Source organism: Podarcis gaigeae, assembly GCF_964106915.1.
Source record: "Podarcis gaigeae genome assembly, chromosome: 7".
Lineage (NCBI taxonomy): Eukaryota > Metazoa > Chordata > Lepidosauria > Squamata > Lacertidae > Podarcis > Podarcis gaigeae.
In genome coordinates, this window is record NC_139683.1 from 77011454 (window position 1) to 77036172 (window position 24719).

At 44.4% G+C, this 24719-nt stretch overlaps 1 protein-coding gene across 4 annotated transcripts in view; it reads right to left on the reverse strand.

The window, feature by feature from the left end:
- Window positions 1-24719, reverse strand: part of TRIO (trio Rho guanine nucleotide exchange factor) — a 260121-nt gene that overhangs the window by 233223 nt on the left and 2179 nt on the right. The window contains exon 1 of one of the 4 annotated variants that reach the window (XM_083747102.1): window positions 24109-24410. The exons of the other annotated variants lie outside the window; for them this stretch is intronic. Coding sequence (XP_083603228.1) covers window positions 24109-24151 — 43 coding nt within the window. The 5' untranslated portion in view covers window positions 24152-24410. Of the gene's footprint in view, window positions 1-24108; window positions 24411-24719 lie in introns of those variants that run through there. 4 annotated transcript variants of the gene reach the window in all.

Consider the following 24719-nt stretch of genomic DNA (forward strand, 5'->3'; position numbering starts at 1 on the left):
GAGAAGGCATGAAGGGAACAAAGAAGATGTCCCATTTAAATGTTGTCTTCTCAGTCAGGATGGAATTGTCCCATCTTCCGCTTCTCCCATACGCACTATCAGAAGTGGGTTTTTTGCTGTCACAGAAAGTTCAATACATTACAAAAACTCTTTCTCCCAATTCCTTTCCCTACTTTCCCTGGGTCCTTTTTTTCAAGCCCATTCAAGTAAAATAGGTAAGTCAGCCTCAAAAGTTTCAACTGCAAAACAGATAGCCTAGAAAGGAGAATGTCGTTTTAAAGCTAGATAAGATGTCTTTTTATGCCTTTCATCATCATGTCTCAGGGCAGGTTGCAATAATATAATACAGTGGTACCTCGGGTTATGTACTTAATTTGTTCCGGAGGTCTGTACTTAACCTGAAACTGTTGTTAACCTGAAACACCACTTTAGCTAATGGGGCCTCCTGCTGCCGCTGCGCCGCCAGAGCCCGATTTCTGTTCTTATCCTGAAGCAAAGTTCTTAAACTGAAGCACTATTTCTACGTTAGTGGAGTGTGTAACCTTAAGCGTATGTAACCTGAAGCGTATGTAACCCGAGGTACCACTGTACAGTAATTAATAATAATAATAAATACAGCTAAAGGAACAAGTAAAACCATTCCAGTAAAAACAGAACAGTAGGCACATGGTGTTAAGAGAAAAAATGGATTTAATGCAGAACTGGTTTGACAATCTGCATCAGAGAATTAAGCGGGCAAGAAACAGGGCAAGACAGACAAATTGTGTGGGAACAGCAAAACAACTGCACACACAGAGGATTGAAAGCTAATTAAAACTCACCCCCGGTTGAGTGATCAAAGCGAGTTAATCTAATTAAACTGTTAGCCAGGGGTTTATGGTGCTGACCCTCATATCTAAAGCTACCCCACAGGAAAGAATTGGATGGCACACACTTTGTGAGATTTACATGACCCCAGGTCCACCTATCCTGCCAGTCAGCAGAAGGGCTGAAAGCAAAACTGTGAGGGGAAGATCGATGAGAACAGCACTGAAGTGAAAGGTGCAGAAGAAGGACCTCGGTGGGGAACAGATGCTTCTGCTCCGCAAAGGTTTATAAGGTTTAAAATGTATTCTGAGGAAGATTGGGCTGCAGATGATGAACACTGGTTGCTCCCAGCAAAGGTGTACTATTGCTGTCCCAGGTGTGCAATAAAGAGAAATGTGGGTCATTGTGCTGTTAGTGTGGGGATTCTGTGCGAGTGACCCCAGGATGCCACTTCAACGACAAATAATCTACAGCAGGGGTAGGCAACCTAAGGCCTGGGGGCTGGATGCGGCCCAATTGCCTTCTCAATCCAGCCTGCGGACAGTCCAGGAATCAACGTGTTTTTACATGGGTAGAATGTGTGCTTTTATTTAAAATGCATCTCTGGGTTATTTGTGGGGCACAGGAATTCGTTCATTAGTTTTTTTCAAATATAGTCCAGTCCACCACATGGTCTGAGGGACGGTGGACAGGCCCATGGCTGAAAAAGGTTGCTGACCCCTGATCTACAGCTAATGTACCCACTTCTAAGAGTCCATTGAAAGAACAATTGCCTCTTGATCTAAAAGGCCAGCATCCAGATCCAGCAATGGGCATTTGTGACCACAACATCCTATCTCCTTGATGTCGAGGTATATAACTAAATAAAGGACCCCCTGGACGGTTAAGTCCAGTCAAAGGCGACTATGGGGTTGCAGCGCTCATCTTGCTTTCAAGCCTAAGGAACCGGCGTTTGTACACAGACAGCTTTTCGGGTCATGTGGCCGGTAGGACTAAACTGCTTCTGGCGCAACAGAACACCGTGACGGAAGCCACAGTGCACAGAAACTCTATTTACCCTCCCGCCGCAGCAGTACCTATTTATCACACACATGGGGAAAGGGGGGCGCTGTGGTCTAAACCACTAAGCCTCTTGGGTTTACCGATCAGAAGTTTGGCGGTTTGAATCCCCACGAAGGGGTGAGCTCCCGTTGCTGTCCCAGATCCTGCAAACCCAGCAGTTCGAAAGCACACCAGTGCAAGTAGATAAATAGGTACCGCTGTGGCGGGAAGGTAAACAGCGTTTCTGTGCACTCTGGTTTCCATCGCAGTGTTCCATTCCACCAGAAGCGGTTTAGTCATTCCGGCCACATGATCCAGAAAGCTGTCTGTAGACAAACGCCGGCTCCCTCAGCCTGAAAGTGAGATGAGCACTGCAACCCTATAGTCACCTTTGACTGGACATAACCATCCAGGGGTCCTTTACCTTTGCCTTTACCTTTTATAACTAAATCAATGAATGATTACAAAAATAGGGCCACACCCAACAGATGCACACCATTTGTACTTAGGCGTTCAAGAACGATGTCAAAGTCATTAGTCTACAGTTGCAGCTGCTCCCTTTCTCTCTCACACAAGTTTCCCTCTTTTGAATGACCTGCGTAGGACATGACTCAAAGAGAAAGTTGGCACCCGGAGTGTCCTATTTTTAGCAACGCACAAGGTTTGTTTGGGCAAAGCTGGATAACAAACTAACGCTCCCAACGCCCAAAAGGAAATGAAAGAATACAACAGTCCTCGGCCATGATGAAATCAGCCAGAATCTTCAGAGGAAGGCAGATAATGGTCTTTTTCATACAAACCAGTAAGCAATAGCATCAGTGAACAGGAAGAACCACCCTCAAAACCTCAGGTTTCAGGCTATTGAGTTAGATGAAACAGTAATTAAATAAATGTACTAAGTCAGAACATGGAACGTCTTGAGAAGAACGCCTCAGTATTTCCTCTCGTACGAAGGCCAGTACAGTGGTACCTCAGGTTACATACGCTTCAGGTTACAGACTCCACTAACCCAGAAATATTACCTTGGGTTAAGAACTTTGCTTCAGGATGAGAACAGAAAGTGTGCTCCAGCGGTGCGGCAGCAGGCCCCATTAGCTAAAGTGGTGCTTCAGGTTAAGAACAGTTTCAGTTTAAGTATGAACCTCCAGAACAAATTAAGTACTTAACCCAAGGTACCACTGTACACATATAAACAAAAGTGACGATAATCGCAATCGGCACATAACCACTTTGTGAAAAAATTATCGCAAAGCAGCAATCACGAATGGCGTTCGTTCCACACTAACAAGGCAATCAAAGGATTGGTGATACATTTCTGGTTGGAAACTTCTCCCAGAACTAATACTCTTTACCTTCAGATCCCAGGCCTGCAGGGCTTCACTTCTGAAATTCATTCCCCAAACTCAACAAATCTCAATATGGTGTAAGTGAAGTTGCTCATTTCCTGTTCCCTCACCAATTTCTTAAATTTCCTCCTCCCACCCCACACCCACTTAGGAAATTTAAGTTGTAGCTTACAGGGCCATTTACAGAGTATAAATATCCATAAGGAAACTGTTGTCTGCTTCTTCCATAAAGCAGTTTTTAAATATACATCCTACATCTGCATTCTGAAGTGGTACAGGAACAGTTTTTTTTCATATGATGCTCCATTTATGTAGGCAGGCCAAAGTGATAATCCAAGGTACAGATTACTGTTAGGGGAACTTTTGTTCCAGCGCAAGTCTGGTCAATCACCCGATTCGAATGTGATGTTAAGCTGCTGTTTCATGTTATGTCTCTGGCTTGTGTGCCCTCCACCCTCTCTGTTCTTCTGGTGGAACCACAAGTGGTGTTTTCATTTGACCGCAGTTTACTGTTACACCCTAAACTGTGGTTAATATTAACAAGGGTTTGTTAAAACAAGCCAAACTCTGTAGATCCTTGTTTGAAGTTGGCTTGTTTCAGTAAGCCATATGCAAATACTAACCACAGTTTTGTCTACGTTTGGACATAACACAGAATTGAAGTTAATTAAAAGCTTTCAATATCCTTGTTGTGGGCAAACTAGAGGAATGGGGGAGCACCTAAGCCTTAGGCTTGTTCATGTTAACACTAAACCACAGTTGATGTTGTGTTGCCACGCAGCCATAATGTTCCCCCACCTCCCCATGCAGTTTTAATACCAGCTAAATCCAGACTGGCATGTCAAAGTAACCTAAAGAAGGTAATTCAGTTTCCAGATAGCGTTTATGTACCTCACCCACAAAGCACATAAAATATAGATGAGAGTATGCATGCTTCACCCCCTCCATTTTTTAAAACACAACAGAAGTTTGGATTCTGATCTGATTAGAAGCAGCAAAACTACAAGCCAAAAATAACTGAATGAGGTCCAAAAAGAATCCTCAAGTGCCTCTCCTTGACATCAACTGGGAACATACCAAGAATCTGGATCACATTCTCCTTACTGTGGTTCAGAACTGGGAATGGGGTAGAAAATTCCCAGGATTTTCTGCTTGTTCGCAAAGATGAAGTAACTTCACGAAGGTGAAAATCACAGTATTAGTCCAGGTTTTACATGGCCAAACAGTGCGAATCAATAGATAACAGGGCAAATCTACCCCAGAAGACATGGGAAAGCCATTATTTTCTAGTTCCCTCCCTCCGGAATAAAAAGGGGGCAGTAAGGTCATACATACATAGCTTTTGTCAAAATTAAGCTACGCTAAGGAGCTTAAGAAGATGGTGTATTTCATTTCAAATGATATGCCACCTGTACATAAGCAATTTTTACACATTTGAACACACACACACACACACACACACACACACACACAGGCTTTGTTCCCTTCACGTTTCTAGTTCCTTAGGAGGAAGCCAGGTGCAGGATGAGTGGGCATTTTTAAAGAACCGGTTAGCTACTAAAGAATACTGAAACAAGAAATACATTTTCTTGAAATAGGGAAATATCTCAGGAAAGTACAGAAACCATTTCAAAAGGGGAACCCAACGGCTTTGCCCGTTTCAAGGTAGAGAATAAAAAATGGGATCTACCTTCTAGTCATAATGCCATTGGGGTAAATGGGAGAGAGATGTACCAAGTCTGACATACACACACCCCTGCCCCATATGCCAGGGAGTTGCTCACGTCAAATTAAGAAAAAAGGACTATTTTACAGCAAGACTAAGCTTACAGCACAAGTCTTACTCCTTGCCACAGCTGTTCAGAAGTGGGTCTCACTGATTTCTACGGGGTTTATTCCCAGGTAGGTCGGGCTACGATTGCAGCCCCAGTCACAAACCTGTAGCATTTGGTGCCTGTTCTGTAAGACTGCTACTATGTTGGTGTATATGGGACTTTATAGATTCAGGAGCAAAAACACACAGCCAGCACCAGACACTCAACATTTCAATAACAAAGGAAAGTAATGTTTTAGTATCTAAAACTTACAGTGGTACCTTGGGTTAAGTACTTAATTCATTCCAGAGGTCCGTTCTTAACCTGAAACTGTTCTTAACCTGAAGCACCACCTTAGCTAATGGGGCCTCCTGCTGCCACCACGCCACCAGAGCATGATTTCTGTTCTCATCCTGAAGCAAAGTTCTTAACCCGAGGTAGTATTTCTGGGTTAGCGAAGTCTGTAACCTGAAGCGTATGTAACCCGAGGTACCACTGTATTCCATACATAAATGGTGAGTGCATTAAAAACACATTGTAAGCCTGGAGATTAGTCATGTTCCAGAAAAAAGGTTCTTTTGTCCGTGACGTGAAATAATTTCTACAAACACTGGTTCGCAAGGTAGGGGTAAGCAGAGAAAGCAGACAGACAGGCCCCCTCCCCTCTCTCTCTCTCTCACACACAAGCATCCTGGTATTCTTTTTGTTTTATTCCCCCAGACAATCTCATCTCTAGTTGTGTAGCTATTTGGCAAGCCAGTTCCGAAAGCCATTAACACACAAAAGCTATATTGTCTCCTAAACTGCACACTAAGCATCCGAGACATTCTTCCCATACGGTTGTCTTTACTGGACATATCACACTAATGGATGGGCTTGCAACTTAATAGGGACTAGCCTGGATAAACAAGGCCGGTCGCTTCAGAATCTTATCTCTTTAAACCTTTCATCTCACGGTAAAACACTGCCCATCTTTCATAATCCTTTTGCTTGCTGTAGGTATTCTCCCGGACATCTAACAGGCAAGTGGGTGGGTTGTGGGATTATTATTAATATTATTATTATATTAATCTTTCCAGCAGCTCCTCCCCCAATGCCTTTAATGCTTTCATTCTACATTCCTCAGTCCATTTGTGCGCTCTGAACCACGTAACAAGCAAAGCACAGCAATCAGAGCTAACAGCTGAAGTTCAAGGAATCCTCGTCTCCTTTTAAACCTTAGTAGCTATTTTCATTCATCAAGCCTAAATGGTATGTTTTACCCGGCGAAAACCTTTCCACACGCTGTGGCAGGGAAAGAGGATTCCTCACACTGAGACAGACTGATCCCTGTAGGGGAGTTAAATCTCCAGGGACCTATCTTCTCTTGGGTCTGAGCCTCCTGAACACAGATTTGTCTTACTGTATGGAGAATGAGTTGCTGGCTCTGGTAGTCCGCTAAAACTTACGCTCATCATGAAGCCTGCCACCTCCCCACCACCACTTGAGAAGGGGACAAAGTCTTCCCCCTAGATGCCATGCTGAAATCTAGAAACTCCCTCATTACTTCATTGCTATTTTGGAAGGAAGATCCCCGGCCTTTCTCCAAAGTCTTGAGGACAAGAACTCTGCCCAATGTTAGGCCTGGGCGATACACCAATATATCGTCCAAAACTGGTCTGAAGTCCATATCCTGATATCGGTTTCGAAATTTCTGACCTGGCAATATATTGCGAATCAGGAAGCCAGACAATGCGTCTACATAGCTCCATCCTTATTTCAAACATTGTGATATATCAGTGTATCGCGATGTTTAGCTGGTGATAGATCGCAATGTTGAAAACCAGAAATCGCCTAGCCCTACCCAATGTTGCACTGAGCTCCTCTCGCCAGATTAAAAGACATATTCACCAGTAGCATGCTGGTTGAGGACATTCACAGGCCCCTGTGTGGTCCAGAAGGGACATGAAATCAAGGATGGAAGGGTTCTGTCCTAGGAATATCAGCACCTCGAATCTGGAGCCCTCCATGTCTCTTGCTGCAAAGTGGAATGTAAGAACTGCTTGACAGATCAGAAAAGTGGCCCATCCTGAGTTCACAGAGGACAATTAGATGACTACGGGAAGTCCATTAACAGGACTCAAGTGCAACAGTACTCTCCTCTCCAGACATCAGGGAAGAGCTCATGTCAAGTCTTTCCACCCACAGCAGATCAATCTATCAGGAAGAGATCCTAGAAAGCTCATCACTGTAGGGAGTTCTACCTCAACACTTCCCTTAAAGGGGTGAAGAGAACAAGACCTGTCCTTAGGCAGACAAAGGGGCTCGTTGCTGGACCACATCTCACCTGGCTTTTCCACCTCCATGGTCAAAGCGACTGAGTAGGCACTTAGCTGTAGGAGCTATGAAACTATTTTGTTTTCCCCACACCACCCTTTTATAGTTGGAGCCAGACTCTTTAATTCATGGACCCAGGACAGTAGTTTGCTCCTATCTGCAGCCAACCTGGTGAAGAAATTGCTTTCTGACATGAGCAACCAGATTAAAGCCAGACATACATTATGTTCCTCTTAGTCAGACCAAATGCTGACGTTTTCGTCGCATGCAAAAAGGGCAGCAGACAAATGCACACGTACAAATGTATCCTGTTCCTAACCTGCCCTTTCTACAAGGAGCTTCAGTCATTATCTCCTCAAGTTATCACAATCACGTAATGGAGCGAGCAGGACCCAACAACCAGGCCAAGCATGGCATAGTGGTTAAGAGCAATGGACTCGTAGTCTGGTGAACTGGGTTCACGTCTCCGCTCCTCCACATGCAGCTGCTGGGTGACCTTGGGCTAGTCACACTTCTCTGAAGTCTCTCAGCCTCACTCACCTCACAGAGTGTTTGCTGCAGTGGTTTTTTTCTGGGGGTATTCAAGGGTAAAAGGTAAAGCTAGGATCCGTGGACAGTTAAGTCCGGTCAAAGGTGACTAAAGGTATGCAGCGCTCATCTCGCTTTCAGGCCGAGGGAGCCGGCGTTTGTCCGCAGACAGCTTTCCGGGTCACGTGGCCAGCATGACCAAACCGCTTCTGGCACAAAAGAACACCATGACGGAAGCCAGAGCACACAGAAACACCATTTATCTTCCCGCCATAGCAGTACCTATTTATCTGCTTGCACTGGTGTGCTTTCAAACTGGGACAGAGCAACGAGAGCTCACCCCATCACAGGGTTTCAAACCGCCGACCTTCTGATCGGCAAGCCCAAGAGGTTCAGTGGTTTAGACCAGTGTTTCCCAACCTTGTGCCTCCAGATGTTTTTGGCCTACAACTCCCATCATCCCTGACCACTGGTCTTGCTAGCTAGGGATGATGGGAGTTGTAGGCCAAAAACATCTGGAGGCACAAGGTTGGGAAACACTGGTTTAGACCACAGCACCACCACCAACTCAACTCAACGCAAGGGTATGCAGCACCAGTACCTTTTTTTCTAGAACAAAAGCACTGCAGCTAGTGGAATTTAGGACCCACCCTAACCTAGCACAAAACACTAAAAAAAAAGAAAGCCTGAAACACGTGTAATAATAAAAGCCCAACCCAAAAAGCCATCTGGTCTGGAAAAATCACAGTTCTTAAGACATTCATATTATTGAAAGGTGGGCTGGTGTCGCAGATACACTCCCACTAGCCAAAAGTCAGCTTGCATGTTCCCTACCTGGGTGCACTGACTCATTTCCACCCCCGTGGGAAAGAAAGCGTTGCCCACTTCCCCCAGCAACAAAAAAACAGAATAGCTCGTGCAGTCTAAAGGTGCAAACTGGAGTCTCTTTTTCAACCCAGGTTTTCCTCCCCTTCCAGTCCCCCCTTTTCTCCTTCTATAACAGTGAGCATCCAAACCAGAGCTGCAAGGAAGTCACCAGCACTATGAATCACTTCCTAGTCATGCAGCATTTTTCCTGAACAAAGTGATTCAGCTTTCCAGGGGCTGGTCGCAAACTGAATCACAGTCCTTCTTCCTACCTACTTCCATTTAGAACTTCAAGTTTAGCTGCGTCAGAGAACTCCCTACCTATGCTTCAGAGAAAACAGGCTGGGCACGGAGGGCGAAAATTGAGGGCCCTTAAGCTTTTGAATTATGGTGCTGGAGGAGACTCTTGAGAGTCCCATGGACTGCAAGAAGATCAAACCAATCCATTCTGAAGGAAATCAGCCCTGAGTGCTCACAGGAAGGACAGGTCCTGAAGCTGAGGCTCCAATACTTTGGCCACCTCATGAGAAGAGAAGACTCCCTGGAAAAGGCCCTGATGTTGGGGGAAATGGTGGGCACAAGGAGAAGGGAACGACAGAGGACGAAATGGTTGGACAGTGTTCTCAAAGCTACCAACATGAGTTTGATCAAACTGTGGGAGGCAGTGGAAGACAGGAGTCCCTGGCGTGTTCTGGTACATGGGGTCACGAAGAGTCGGACACGACTGAACAACAACAACAACACTTTCTTCTTTTTGCATCCCATTGAGAAAAGCGGTACAATATGCAACAGAATCCTTCATTTTCACAATGCTTTTGATTGCCAGTAAGCAAAGTATCCATAGGAAAGACTCAAACTAGACGTTATCACGTGGGGAAAATAAGAAAACAGTTGCCAATACAGATGATGGCAAATTTTGGAAGTGGGAGGTCCCATTATAAACTGAGCCTAAACCCCTCCTAAATTTTAGTTCTGACTTGCAATGGGTTGACTGCCAATTTCCCCATCCTTCTCAAGGAAAGTGGGATGGGGGACCGGCAAAGAGGGATAACTGGAGCCAATACAGACCTTGATGGTACAGTATGGCTGTTAAAGGTATTGCATTGTTGTAACTCAGATGCTATCTTATATTAAGATGCAGGGAGCTGTCATTAGAAAATTTGGAGTACAGTGGTACCTTGGTTCTCAAACGCCTTGGTTCCCAAACACCGAAAACTCCGATTTTCAGAAGCTGAATGTCCAATGCGGCTGTCGGCTATTGTTTCCGGGGCGCCTGCACCAATCGGAAGCTGCTCCTTGGTTTTCGAACATTTCGGAAGTCAAACGGACTTCCGGAACAGATTAAGTTTGGCGCTTTTGTTTTTGCTATTTATTTTGTGCTTTTGTTTTTGAGGCTTTTTTGGTTAATTTTATTTTTTGTGACTGTGTGGAACCCAGTTCAGCTACTGATTGATTTGATTGTGCGACTGCAGAAATGGATAAAAGCCCCCCATCCAAACTATAACTATCATCAGTGCAGGTAAGAAAAAATAACAATTTTTATTTTTACCATCTACAATACTGTCTTATTTATTTTATAGTGCAGTACACTGATTATTGCTTTCATTTTATGGATCAACGGTTTCATTAGATGGTAAAATTCATGCTAAATTGCTGTTTTAGGGGTTCTTTTTAAAAGTCTGGAATGGATTGATCCGTTTTGCATTACTTTCTATGGGAAAGCATGCCTTAGTTTTGGAACAGACTCCTGGAACGGATTAAGCTTGAGAACCAAGGTTTCACTGTATAATGATGCTGGGCAAGAAACTCAGGTATATAAGCTAGGCGCCAAATGGCTCCTTAAATCAGGGTTGCCATCACCAAAATGGAATGCCTGGTTGCCATTTTGGGGCCAGACGACTCGAAAATCATATTTTTCAATACTTTTTGGTTCCTGAAATTCATTCTGATTGTGCAGATAAAACATAATGGGTAGAATTCTACAGGATGCATTGCTAATGTGTGAAAATAGTCAGCATCCAACGATCCCCAGGCACGCACCTCCAGATGGTGACGACAGAGTCAGGCACCAGGCATCTTTCACTTGGTCGCAAGTGGCCAAGTGCAAAATGTGCCTGGCGAATTTTGAACGTTGCACTGATGACAACCAGTTCTACTTGTCTGTAACATCGGAATCCCAAACCGCTACTCGTGACCTGAATTGATGCCTGGAAATGCTGGAGATCAGACCTGGAACTTCTACACACAAAGAAATGAGCTAGAGAGTTTCCCAATGGTCATACTTTGGTTTTGGGGGGTGGGTTCTCCAGGTTCCACTATTGTCCTTAGGAAAGGAGCATAGATGGTCACCTTTGGTTGACACATCAACCGCCCTTTCTTGGACAGAGAGAGCTTAGTGACTGCGGTCGCACACTGAGAACTTTGCAACTGGAACAGTCTAATGAACTCCTGAGCATGGTTTGGAAGCTAGAGCTAGTTCAGAATGCAGTGGCTTTTCAAATTAGTTTTACAATCACATCTTCAACATACAACATAAAAACAAGATTCCAAAGGATCTCCTGGACTTCCCTCCTCCCATTTGTGGGTCCTATTGTTAGTCATTACCTCCTGCATCTTTTATAATAATCCAAATCTTTTACATCATTATATCAAAAATCCACCATTAAACTACAAGTGTTATTCCAATTCTACTGACAATTTTAACTGTTTACAATGGTTCTTAAGATACAGAATGGGGAAATAATTTATCATTTATTAAAATTTTAGTCTTCCCGATTTCTGATTCTTCCGGTCATTTTTGCCATTTCGGCATAATCCATCAACTTAATCTGCCATTCTTCTCCGGACGGGACTTTATCTTCTTTCCATCTCTTGCTAGTAACACACACAAACAACTTGGAACCAGGTGATCGAGTGGGACCACCTTCCCCAAGAGACACCTTTGTGGTCACCCAGATCATCAAAGGAGATTCCGCTAACTGTGCCCATCTAGAAGCAAGATGGAAGAGGGTCTTTGCTATAGCCCATGTTCTCTGGACAGCTCTCCCACCCAGGCGGAACCCTCTGCAGACACCTGAAGAAAAAGCAAGAAGCAATTTTCCATGTGGAGGAACATTCTGGGATGTGAGAACTTTCAGGCTGAAGAAGACATACAAGACCAGAACCAGGATACAGATGAACATTACCAGCCAGATGGATCACAACAACAGCACATCTAGCCTAGCATCCTCACCGTGGCAACCCCTCACAGTAAGAAACAGGCCCAAGCTCTGCTCTGAAGATCCAAAATGTTTTCCCATATTGGTAATGAAAACCACAACAGGTTTTTCTTCCTAAAGAGTTAATGTTTTTGGAAGGCATCCACACAGATATACGCTTCCCAGAAATATAAAAATGAAGTGCTAATAATTCTCTGCAGGAGATTTCTGGTAAAACACAACTTGTCGTTTCAGAAGCATTAACAGAAGCACCATTTTATTTTTATTTTTTTTCCCCTCGCAGTTCCGACTCGCACACCAATCCCTGTTTTAATTAGGGGTGGGGGGGAAGCACCTCAAGCTTTCTAAATAATAAAAGTTACACAAAAAGAACTGGCTTTAGATTTCTGTTTAGAACTTAGAATTTCCTTGCTGAATCAAACACTAATTCCCACTGTATGACTCTAGATAGAGCGCCTTGCTAAGATTTCCTTGAGAAGCTTGTAAGGTAACATAATAATAATAATAATAATAATAATAATAATAATAATAATAATACAATCAACACCAGCCCCTTGATGCAGCCACCAATAACATTCTCTGACTCGTTGCAGCCACCAATCCCACATCCTCACAATGCACTACCCACATATAAGACTACCCCCAATTTTTAGCATGATTTTTGAAGAAAAAAACCTCATCTTATAGACAGAAAAGTACAGTATTTGTTTAGGACTATTGTAACCAACAGCCACTGACAGAACTGAACAGTTGTGTACACTTATAATTCCTGGGTAGGGATTGCTAAGCTATGGTGAGCCATGCTCTGGTGCCCACCCAGTTGGACTACTGTAATGTAATACACTTGGGGCTGCCCTTGAAGATGGCTTAAAAGCTTCAGTCCATCCAGATGTTGCTGTGCATAGATGGAGCTGTATAACTCCAATTCTCAAAAAATAACACTGGGTGCCAATCTGCTTCCAGGCGCAATTCAAAGTGTTGAGCCTTCGCTTTAATGTCCTAAACAGCTTGGGATCCATATAGTTCATCCTATGTTTGTCCTGCTCACGCATTAAGATGTTCAGCTAAGGCCTTTCCCCAGGTTCCATCGCTTGCTGAACTGCAATACGTTCCCAACAAGGAGAGGACCTTTCCTGAGATGGAACCTCAACTCTAGAACACGCTCCCATGAGAGGCTCAACTGGCAAAAATATTACAATATTTTAGATGCCAGGTTAAGATTTTCTTGCTTACTTGGGCATTTTAAAGGGGCTCCATTTGTTTTGCACACAGTGCTTGTTTTTTGCTGCTGCCTTTTAGCTTTTATTGTTTTATGATGAATCACATTTTGCTTCTATTGAATACTTATTATTGTTCACCACTGAGGGAATCTGTTGGGATGAAGAACCATTTAGAATTATTTCAAAAAGATATCCAAGCCTTTCCTTGAAGAAGAAAAAGAGAGGTTAGAAATAAACTATGCAATACTCACATTCTCTAGTTGCGCAAGATGACTGCAAACCAAGCATGCAAGCAGCTGATCTACGTAGAGTTTCAACCAATGACCCACCTAACCTAGTACTACCCTATTATGAATGGAAGCAGTCTTCCAAGGTTTCAGGAACAGATTCTGCCCATTCCCACTTCCAGAATGCCTTTAAACAGAGATGTCCGCAATTGAGCCTAAAAAGCATGTACCCCTCATTGAAGTACATGGTTCCTTGGTGTCTTCCCCGAGTATCAGGTCAGCAGTAGCCCTGGTCCTTTGCTGGAGTGGTGAATCACATGGGGGTACTTCACCCCAATGTAAGCAAGTGACCAAGTGCTCATTAGGCTAGAGAAAGATGGCTGAAAAACTCAACCTGCTGTAGCCCCACCCACTCCTCTTGTGATGCAACAGCCACATGGCTAGGCTCAAAACTCCACATGGTGATGTAACAGTCACATGACTGGGCTCATAAAAAGAAGGCTATGCTTTCCCATAGCTCCTCTCCCAACCCATCCCTTTTGCCACAAAGAGCCCGTTCAGGCGACAATCTGGCTCTACTCATGAGAAGCGTAGCCTTGGAGGACAGAAATCCCGCAAGATGGCGGCTTTTCCTCACTTCAAGAATTGGAAAAGTAAAATTACAAGGTGCCCAGTGACCTTATTTACACTCTAGATTAATGGCACTGCTTTTTTGTTCCACCCTTCCTCCATAGTTTAGGGTGGTACACTTGGGGCTGCCTTCACAGGTCTAACACAGCCGCATCCCAATTCTTTCCAGAGTTTTCTTACAAAATCACATGTTGGTATCGTCTGGGTGATCTTTCCCAGCTTCGCAAACCAATTAGTTCCCAGGTATGTGTTTTGTCTGCATTGACAAAACAGTTAAGTGCCGTTCCTGAAGCTACGAACAAGTTTTGGGTTCAAGTATTCTTCCCCTTCACTCGCGTATCGGCTGACTTATCCTGGTTTGCTACCCAAGATTAAGCAATAGTTCACAGTTCACATAGTAACAGCAACCCTGGATTAATAAAAGTCAGGGATAAAGTTCCAGGACGTGAGGTGGAGGATCATGGGAGAAGCACTTGGTCCTGATGCTTGTCTCCCACTACATAAACCATGGTTCATGAAGCTGCGAGAGATCAAAATAATTGCTCCACCACCTCAAATCTCTCAAGGCTTGTTCAACAGCAGTTTTGGTTTCTTACCATTTACTAGAAATCCCCAATTTGTTCGCACTAGTGTGACATTTCGTGGACACTTCTTTCTTGAGAATTATCGTTTTTGGTTGCACTTAGCACATCCCAGTAGAATGTCCCTTGATATACAAAAAAAATTCCCTGCACATTCAAGAAAGATTCCAGCATTATTCACACACCTGCAGCCTTTCGTTATAATGTGCTAGGAAGAACTCTAGCATGACATATGGCACCCTACTCTAACCTTCTCAGAATTTCCTGATTTTGAAATCTCTTCTAGAATTCAAGTAAGGTAAAGGGACCCCTGACCATTAGGTCCAGTTGCGGACTCTAGGGCTGCTACACTCATCTCGCTTTATTGGCCGAGGGACCCGGCGTACAGCTTCCGGATCATGTGGCCAGCATGACTAAGCCGCTTCTGGTGAACCAGAGCAGTGCACGGAAATGCCGTTTACCTTCCCGCCGGAGAGGTACCTATTTATCTACTTGCACTTTGACGTGCTTTCAAACTGCTACGTTGGCAGGAGCTGGGACTGAGCAACAGGAGCTTACCCCGCTGCGGGGATTCGAACAACCGACCTTCTGATCGGCAAGTCCTAGACTCTGTGGTTTAACCCACAGCACCACCCGCATCCCCTAGAATTCATGTAACCAAGCACCAAGTTGTCCTGTGACTAAAAGCCCACCCTTTATCTCCAAAAAGGCTCAAAAGCTCAGAAGAGTTGCAAGGACAGGAATATCATAGTGAACGGCAGATAACGTGTTGGTTGCATTTCTTATTTGGGCGGGTTAATTTCTGCTTTTTTGGCCCAAGTAGAAAATTCCATTTGTAGTTTAGAAGGGAATAAATTAGCAGATTGCAAAATGATGTACTGTATTAATATTCAACAGTGGAATTTGATGGCAGAGTGGATCTATGACATCCTGGTAATTTTAATTTCTTAGCAGTATCAAGGGTGACATGTTCAAAAAGATTCGATTTGGATAAATTGGAAACGTCATTTTTAAATACGGTAAAATATGTTCAGAACAACCATTCTAGGCACAGGAAGAGGCCAGAGAAAAAAGGATGTGGAACACAAGATCTTTGCCTTAACAAGAAAAGAGCCACAGTCAAAACTGAAACCTAATGAGAAATCAAAGGGGAGCTGAATCAAAGAATGCTGCTTTGTGGGGAATTTCTAAAAGGCAGGGCACAACCATGTAAACTGAAGAAAACAAAACAAAACTGGATGTCAGTGATTAGAATAAAAGAGGGAAGTGACATGAGAGTGACACACACACTTCTTTACCCAAAAAGACCTGAAATATAAATGTTTAGAACCCACCCTATTCTTGTGATTGTAATTTGTTTTAAACCATTTTTTGTGTTGTATTCTTTAAATTGTTGTAACCTACCCTTGGAAGTTAGGGTGGAGGACAGCTATTAAACTCTTATTAACTAATAATACAGTGGTACCTCTGGTTAATGGGACATGGGTAGCACGGTGGGTTAAACCACAGACCCTAGGACTTGTCGATCAGAAGGTCGGCAGTTTGAATCCCCACGACGGGGTGAGCTCCCGTTGCTCAGTGCCAGCTCCTGCCAACCTAGCAGTTCGAAAGCACGTCAAAGTGCAAGTAGATAAATAGGTATCGCTCCAGCGGGAAGGTAAACGGCGTTTCCGTGCGCTGCTCTGGTTCGCCAGAAGCGGCTTAGTCATGCTGGCCACATGACCCGGAAGCTGTACGCCGGCTCCCTCGGCCAATAAAGCGAAATGAGTGCCGCAACCCCAGAGTCGTCCGCGACTGGACCTAATGATCAGGGGTCCCTTTACCTTTACCTCTGGTTAAGCACTTAATTCGTTCTGGAGTTCCGTTCTTAACCTGAGATACCACTTTAGCTAATGCGGCCTCCTGCTGCCGCAGCACAATTTCTGTTCTCATCCTGAAGCAAAGTTCTTAACCCGAGGTCCTATTTCTGGGTGAGCGGAATCTGTAACCTGAAGCGTCTGTAACCTGAAGCATCTGTAACCCAAGGTACCACTGTAATATTAACAGTAATAGCAGCATCTCATGGTGAGCAGGACAAAGTGCAGAATTGCGGACAAAAGGTTATACAGTATTGAGGAAGGAAGTCATCCCCCCCCCCAAAAAAAAAGAATCATGAGGGAACAGACTCCATCAGGCAAGGCCTCCTTCCACCTGCCTTCATCTACCCTCTAGTCTCTGCTTCTCAATGTATATTGTATTGTTTTATGTACTGTGGCTTGCCGTTGTTTTACTGACTATAGTTTAGATATTATTTATTGTAACTGTTGAGTGGATTTCTGTTTACCTTTTATATGTTGATATTATTATTTTATACTATTCTAAGGATTGTTGAATGTTACTTTTTTGTTGTTGGTTGCCTATTTTAAAGTTGTTTTATTATCACATTTTTGTATTGCATTAGATTGTTGTAAGCTGTACATTTTTTGTTTCTTCAGCTTGTAAACCGCTGTAAGATAGAAATATGGTATACAAATTAAAAATGATGATGATGATGATAACCAAGATGAGAAATGAAGGGTGAACAAAAAAGAACAGTTTCTGAAATAGCAAAAAAGAATGCCAGTATCTGGCCGCAGAACTGATGTCCTGGGGAAATAACCAAGGAAAAAACGAAGACCAAAGGTTTTCCTTCCTTGATCAGAAGGCATGTTGGCTCCATTCACAAGCAGTGGCTTTCAAAGTTATGTTTCAGGGAACCCCAATGTTTCTCAGAAGCTTACTCATTTGGAAGACTGCAAATGACCCAAGAAGCATATTTAGCTTTGCACAGAACTACCGAACTTTGCCTGCAACAAGCAACCTCAGACAAATGTTGCGTGTATCTTGAGTAGCAGTCTTCAACTGCACTGGCTACCAATTAGTTTCCGGACCCAATTCAACGTGCTGGTTTTGACCTATAAAGTCTTAAACGGCTCAGGGCCGCAATTCTGCCTGGACACTGAGGTCCAGGGCCTTCTGGCAGTTCCCTCACTGTGAGAAGCCAAGTTACAGGAAACCAGGCAGAGGGCCTTCTTGGTAGTGGCACCTGCCCTGTGGAGCGCCCTCCCACCAGATGTCAAAGAGAAAAACAACTACCAGACTTTTAGAAGACATCTGAAGGCAGCCCTGTTTAGGGAAGCTTTTAATGTTTAATAGACTATTGTATTTTAATGTTCTGTTGGAAGCTGCCCAGAGTGGCTGGGGAAACACAGCCAGATGGGCGGGGTATAAATAAATTATATTATTATTATTATTATTATTATTATTATTATTATTATTTCTCAAGGACCGCCTCTCTCCGTAGGAATCATCCCAGACTCTGCTATTCTACATATTAGAACCAGACCAGATGGTTGGGAGATTGTGTGTTCTTAATGGGGTTATCCTTCATCTAAAGGAGCAGGTTCATAGCTTGAGGATAATCCTGGATCCTTTGCGGTCACTTGAGGCTCAGGTGGCCTCAGTGGCCTGCAGTGCCTTCCATCAGCTTTGGCTAGTGGCCCAGCTACACCCCTATACGAACAGAGATAGCTTATCTATTGTAGGCTATGCTCTGGTAACCTCAAGGTTAGATTACTGCAACACGTTATACGTAGGGCTGCCTCGGAAGACTGTTTGGAAACTTCAGTTACTGCAGAATTCAGTGGTCAGGTTCCTCACCAGAGCAAGACGGTTTGAGCATATTATACCAATCCTGGTCCGACTGCACTAGCTACCAATTAGTTTCTGGGCCCAATTCAAAGTGCTGGTTTTGGCCTATAAAGCTTTAAACGGCTCAGGACTGCAATACCTCAAGGGCCACCTCTTTCCATATGAACCTACCTGGACTCTCAGATCATCTTCTGAGACCCTTCTTCATGCACCTCCTTCATGAGGTCCAGAAGGTGGCAACATGAGAACAGGCGTTTTCTGTGGTGGCCCCCCATTTGTGGAATGTTCTCCTCAAAGAGGCTCACCTGGCACCTTCATTATTTATATTTTTATGCGCCAGGTGGAAACGTTCCTCTTCAACCAGGTATTTGGCTGAACAACATTCTAGGTGCTTTTAAATGTGTTGATTGGGGGGGGTTTTGCTCTTATTTTTATTACTCATTTTGTGTTTTATTTTGTTGTGAAGTGCCCTGAGACTGTCTGAGGAAGGGTGGTATACAAATGTAATAAATATCTAAACTTTCCTAGATCCACGTTTAACCCCAGCCTGAAAGATTGGACCATTTTTGCCATACATTTTTGCCCTTTTCCTCTCTCTATTCTTACTTTTCTGTCTGTTGGTAGTCTCTCATTCTCTCTCTCTTAACTGAAAAGATATCAAGCCATAAAAATGAGAAGTTGTGCTCCTGGCATGCCCCACCTTAAGACTAGGACAGAAAGACAGTGAGACCAAACAACTCTGGTGCAATGTCAAACCATGGTTCTGTGTTCTGTGAATCAGCAGTCAAGAAGCCTTGGTTTCACACACCAGGATTAAGGCAAACCATACTTTACCATTTTATCCAAACTAGCAGACTATGGTTTGCAGAAGTACAAACTGTAGGTTGCTGGGTTTGATGAAACAGCAAACTGTGTTTTACCTTAAAACCAGGGACTCAGCTACATTAGTTATATGTATATTAAAAACCCCACACACAATGTTTTGAATGTGCTACAAACATGCAACACCAAATGGCGCTAGAGAGCAAAAAAAATCTCTGTGATTTTTACATAGCGGTTTATTTTCATTGGTTATAGCAATTTAATCTCTGACTTACTTATAGCTGGTTTTTTTTACAGGAAAAGAGATAGGGAATCATTACTATGCCTAAGAAGAGGAGTCCAGGGTTTTTTGGTTGCTTTTTCCACACAGCACTATGGTCTGGTGTTATTTCTGAACCAGCTGCAACTCAATCCAACTGGGCATGCTGGAATTCTCAGCAATATGCAGGATTTATTTGAGACAAGTTGATGTTATCTGAATGTAGGAAGTTGGATTGCTAGTGGCTTACAAAGTGTCCGGGCAAATATTTACTTTTATATCCAGGAATCAAGAATCCAAACAAGAGTTGAAATGCACTGTGTATTTCAAAAGTTTGGGCATTTTAGGTTTGTTTTTTTTTTAAAAAAAAAAGTTTAATAATAATATACTAATTGCGTTAAAATGGCCTGTTTTCATGCAGGTGAGGAAAACCCAGAGGGAAACAAGGAAGGTGGAAAGGAAGCAAAACAGAAATGGACTGAAGGACAAAGCTCTCCGCAAACTCTCAGTTCAAACCTCTGACCTTCTGCATGCAACCAAGAGTTGGGGAAGAAAAGGGAAAGAAATGGGGGAGAGAAATGGGAGCAGCTCTGACCGCAGCCAGCATGCGGCCCCAAATAGATTACCCCGCAAGAGAATGTGGCTCCCCAAGAGGGGAAAAACCCTGCTTTCAAAGTAGTTCAAATTACCCACTGAAATAGCAAAAGAACTCTGAGCGTTACACAACTTCCTCGATCTAGTTTGTTTCAAAGTCATCCCTTCCCTCTATTTTTAGGAGGCATTTAAAAAATGTAGACCACGAAGTGCTATACTGCACATCAAACCGAGTGGGCCCAGTTATATAATTGCAGGGAACGAGAGAGAACGAGGGGAGAACGAGAGCACAGGAAGTCTTTGCTTCTCCTGGTCCCGCTTACATCACAGCAGTGTACATGAGGCTTGAAAAGTCAACGCATGAAAGGCCCTCGCGCCGCTTTTTTAATACGGAGGGCAGTATCGTGCTACCAACATTGATCTCTGCCAATAAAAATAAGGAAATTGAAAGTGGCAGGAGCGGCGCGCATGCCAAAGTATTAAGCCCACAAGCGCAACAACATCCGTTCAAAGTGTGCGTATCGGATTGGGCCAAAAGTGTTACTGTGCCTGTTATTTCAAGCATTAAGGAATCATTTCCACCCAAGTTACAGCATGCTGAGAAATACGTCTACTCTTTCCAAGAAAGCAGGAAGCACTGCATTGCTTTAAAGTGCTTCTTTCCTTTTGAGGTACCACGGCCTACTACCGGAAAGCTAACGGAGATGAGCTGAGATCAGAGCTCTGATCTATACAAAGCAGCCACGCTGGATCGGGGCTGTGGCACTGGGAAGAAGGGGAGCTATTACTTTTCCACTCGTGCCACTATCCTGATCAATAAATTGCCCACCTCCACAATGCCAAATCTGCTGTTTGCCCAGCTGGGAAAATCACACATGCTTCCCACAGGCGGCAAACCATGCTCGAAATTCGCCAGGCGCATTTTGCACCTGTCCGTTTAAAGGGACGCAGGTGGCGCTGTGGGTTAAACCACAGAGCCTAGGACTTGCCGATCAGAAGGTCGGAGGTTCGAATCCCCGCAACGGAGTGAGCTCCCGTTGCTCAGTCCCTGCTCCTGCCAACCTAGCAGTTCGAAAGCACGTCAAAGTGCAAGTAGGTAAATAGGTACCGCTCCGGCGGGAAGGTAAATGGCGTTTCCGTGCGCTGCTCTGGTTCGCCAGAAGCGGCTTATGCTGGCCACATGACCCGGAAGCTGTATGCTGGCTCCCTCGGCCAATAAAGCGAGATGAGCGCTGCAACCCCGGAGTCGGCCACGACTGGACCTAATGGTCAGGGGTCGCTTTACCTTACCTATTGGCCGTTTGTGGCCAAGTGAAGATGCCTGGGCATGAGGATGGCGCCTGACATCTACACCATCTGGAGGCGCATGCCTGGAAATCCTTAGATCTTGACTGTTTTCACACACTAGCGACACACCCTGTGGAATTCTATCCATTATATTTTATTTGCACAATTGGAATAATAATAATAATAATAATAATAATAATAATAATAATAATAATAATAAATATTATTATTTATATCCCACCTTACCCTGCCGAAGCCAGGCTCAGCACAGCAAACATCAAATGAATTTCAGGAACCCAAGAGTCGAACTGAAAAAGACAACTTTTGAGCCACCTGGCCCCAAAACGGCAGCTTGGCATTCTGTTTTAGTTTAAGGAGCCATTTGGCACCCAGCTTATATAGCTGAGTTTCTAACCCTGGAGACAGACTGGGTAGGGGGCAAAGGAAGTCAGAAAGCCCTTCTCCCCAAGAATCCAATTTTGAGGATTTTCCACCTTCCCCAGAAAATTTATGGAAATCTAATCAGAGAGCATCTCATATAGTTTGGTCACAAAGTCTGTAGTTCCTATATAGCTCAAGAGACCAACATTTTAAGGCTAAATATAAAGGTCATTCCTATATTACAGGCAAAACAAGGCATTCCTACCTCCAATATGCAACACAGCCATCTGATTTTTTTATTTTTTAAAGCATGATTTTAGTTGCTTTTTTGGATTCTCCCCACTTCCTGCAACAAGCAAACATCATGGGAGTGATGTACCATTATTAACTGCACCAAACCAGCCATTGTACAGCATCCCAGCCCCACCACATTCCATTTCAGGCTTTATCTTAATAGGTCCTCAAGCTATTCAACAGCACCTCCAGGCCTCAGCAATGAGGCTCCGAGGACCTATTTTAATTTGTTTGTCCAGTGGAAGCAACCAGCAGTCCACAGTTAATACATTCCACGCCATAAAAAGTTCACCCATCCCAATGACTCAGAGATACTCTTCCATAGCAGCTGCACCATTCCAAAATCAAAGCCCCCTCCCTCTTTGCCGGTCCTGGAAGACCAGTCACGGTGCCCGCCCAAACTCCTACTTGCATGCTTGAAACGCCATAATGGTATTCCATCCACCCATCCCTGTTCTTCCCAGTCCCCCCCCCTTTTCGTTTCCTATTGCTGCACTTTCCACCCCATTCATTGTCTATTATTATCCATACCACCAGGACTTTCCTACAGAGACGTGTATTTATTTGAATGCCTTTCCCAATTTCCCAAAGTCAATGGCTAATCAACACAAAGAAAGCCAAATCAGGTCTTTCACAAAAATAAAAATAAAAAATAAAAACATGATTTAGGTAAAGGTAAAGGGACCCTGACCATTAGGTCCTGTCGTGACCGACGCTGGGGTTGTCGTGCTCATCTCGCTTTATTGGCCGAGGAAGCCGGCATACAGCTTCCGGGTCATGTGGCCAGCATGACTAAGCCGCTTCTGGCAAACCAGAGCAATGCACAGAAATGCCGTTTATCTTCCCGCTGGAGCGGTACCTATTTATCTACTTGCACTTTGACGTGCTTTCGAACTGCTAGGTTGGCAGGAGCAGGGACTGAGCAACGGGAGCTCACCCCATTGCGGGGATTTGAACCGCCGACCTTCAGATCGGCAAGTCCTAGGCTCTGTGGTTTAACCCACAGCGCCACCTGCGTCCCAAAACATGATTTAGGTGGGATTAAATATAACACACAGCCCAAGTCAGTGTGTGTCTCTGCATGCCTGATCTAAGTGGATTCTAAAGAGAAGGATTTGTCAATGATTAGCTCCTGTGTTTATTGTTTAATAAATTCTTTCCAATTCTCCCAGTCTTCTCACTACCAATATTCTCAGGGATGCTTTCACTGCAGAATGGCTCAAAGTGGGTAACAACACAGGTGAATCAGAAATCACGTAAAACCTGAAGCAGAACCACCATGGGATAACACATTCTGAACAAGGTTTGCAAATACTGTAGTCCCTTCTCTGAGGCAAGAAGAATCAACTCAAGGTAGCCCAGGGAAGGGAAATCATATGTTGCCTTTGTCAGGTTTCAAATCCTGCTGAATTCAACAGTCTTATCCCCAGGACAGTGGATACAGCCCCAAACAAGTATCTATAGACAGGTATGAATGCCAGTAAATTTTGCCGACGAATTTGAAAGCCTGTCTTGAAGAGAAGCCAGAATGCTCTGACATAACCCCCGTGCAGAAAACCTTTTCAACAGTAAAAAATTCACTTATGTCTCGCAACGGGCACACACCAGAACATCTTTGTCACGCAGCACAGATCAAACCTGGAGGACAGCAGCCTCAATTGGGCAGCAACTCACCCAATTCCCATGACGCCAGAAATGCCCAGGAAAGCAAAACACTCACCCCTGAAGCCATGCAGAATGAATGGGTCTCCCTGCAACTCAGCACTGCGAGACAATATAACCACGGCAGTGATGTCCAATAGGGATTATGGGTTCCTGAGGAACATGATCCATGCAGTCTATACTGGGAGCCCATTTTAAACAACAACAACAAGAAGAAGAAAGCTCACGAGAAAAGCAGCCACCTGTCCACACAGCCACCACCCTCAAGGATCATATCTGGACCAGATTAAGGGACTGTGAGCCGAGAAGCTTGTGATCACCCTTGTATACAAGTTCCCTGACTATAACCAACTTGGGGAGTGGGGAGGAGGAGAATAAAGGGGAGACCGAACAACTGACAGTTTTCATGCTTCCTTTCTCCATATGCCTCCCCCCCCCCCCGCCACTGCCCCAGTTCTCCGTCAAATAGGGCAAACGCTAGCAAACGAACACTTATTCCAAGCATTCATGGTCTACTCCTTCACTAATAGAGGCAAAATACCTACCTAACTCAGATGCCCCTTCGGTTCTCCAGAGATGAGTCTGCATTTCTTCTCTTTCTCTCTCTCTCCCCCCCCCCCCAACCTATCCCCACTTTCTAGGCTAGGTCCTTTTAAAGGCATCCAGATTAAGCAAGCGAAGAAGCCCGCTGCCCTATCTTCCCCCCCTCTCCCCACCTCCTTGGAAGGATGGTGATGAGCAGCATATCAGCAGCAGAGGAGGAGGAGGAGGAGGAGGAGGAGGAGGAACCAAACAAATTCTGGCAGGAGGGAGGAAAACCCAAAGCGAGAGCTTCTGTCTAAAGCGGTGTTCGGGAGAAGTCTGAGAGGCAAGCCGTTACAGGGGGCCTTTCTGCTGGGCTTCCCCTTCAGCCTCCTCCCCCTGCCCCCCCCCCAACAGCAGGCAGGCATTGGTTGGGACAACCCCATGCCTTTTCCCTCCCTCCTTCCAGAGATATACCTCCCCACCTGAATCCACAGAGCCTCCTGGCTTTTGCCTGGATTTGTCAGAACCAGGTACGTTTGCTCCAGAAGCAAAGGGATGTCTGTGACTTGCATATATGACCCAACAACCACCCCACCCCATTTTCCAAGGGGAGAAAGCGGTTTTTCAGTTC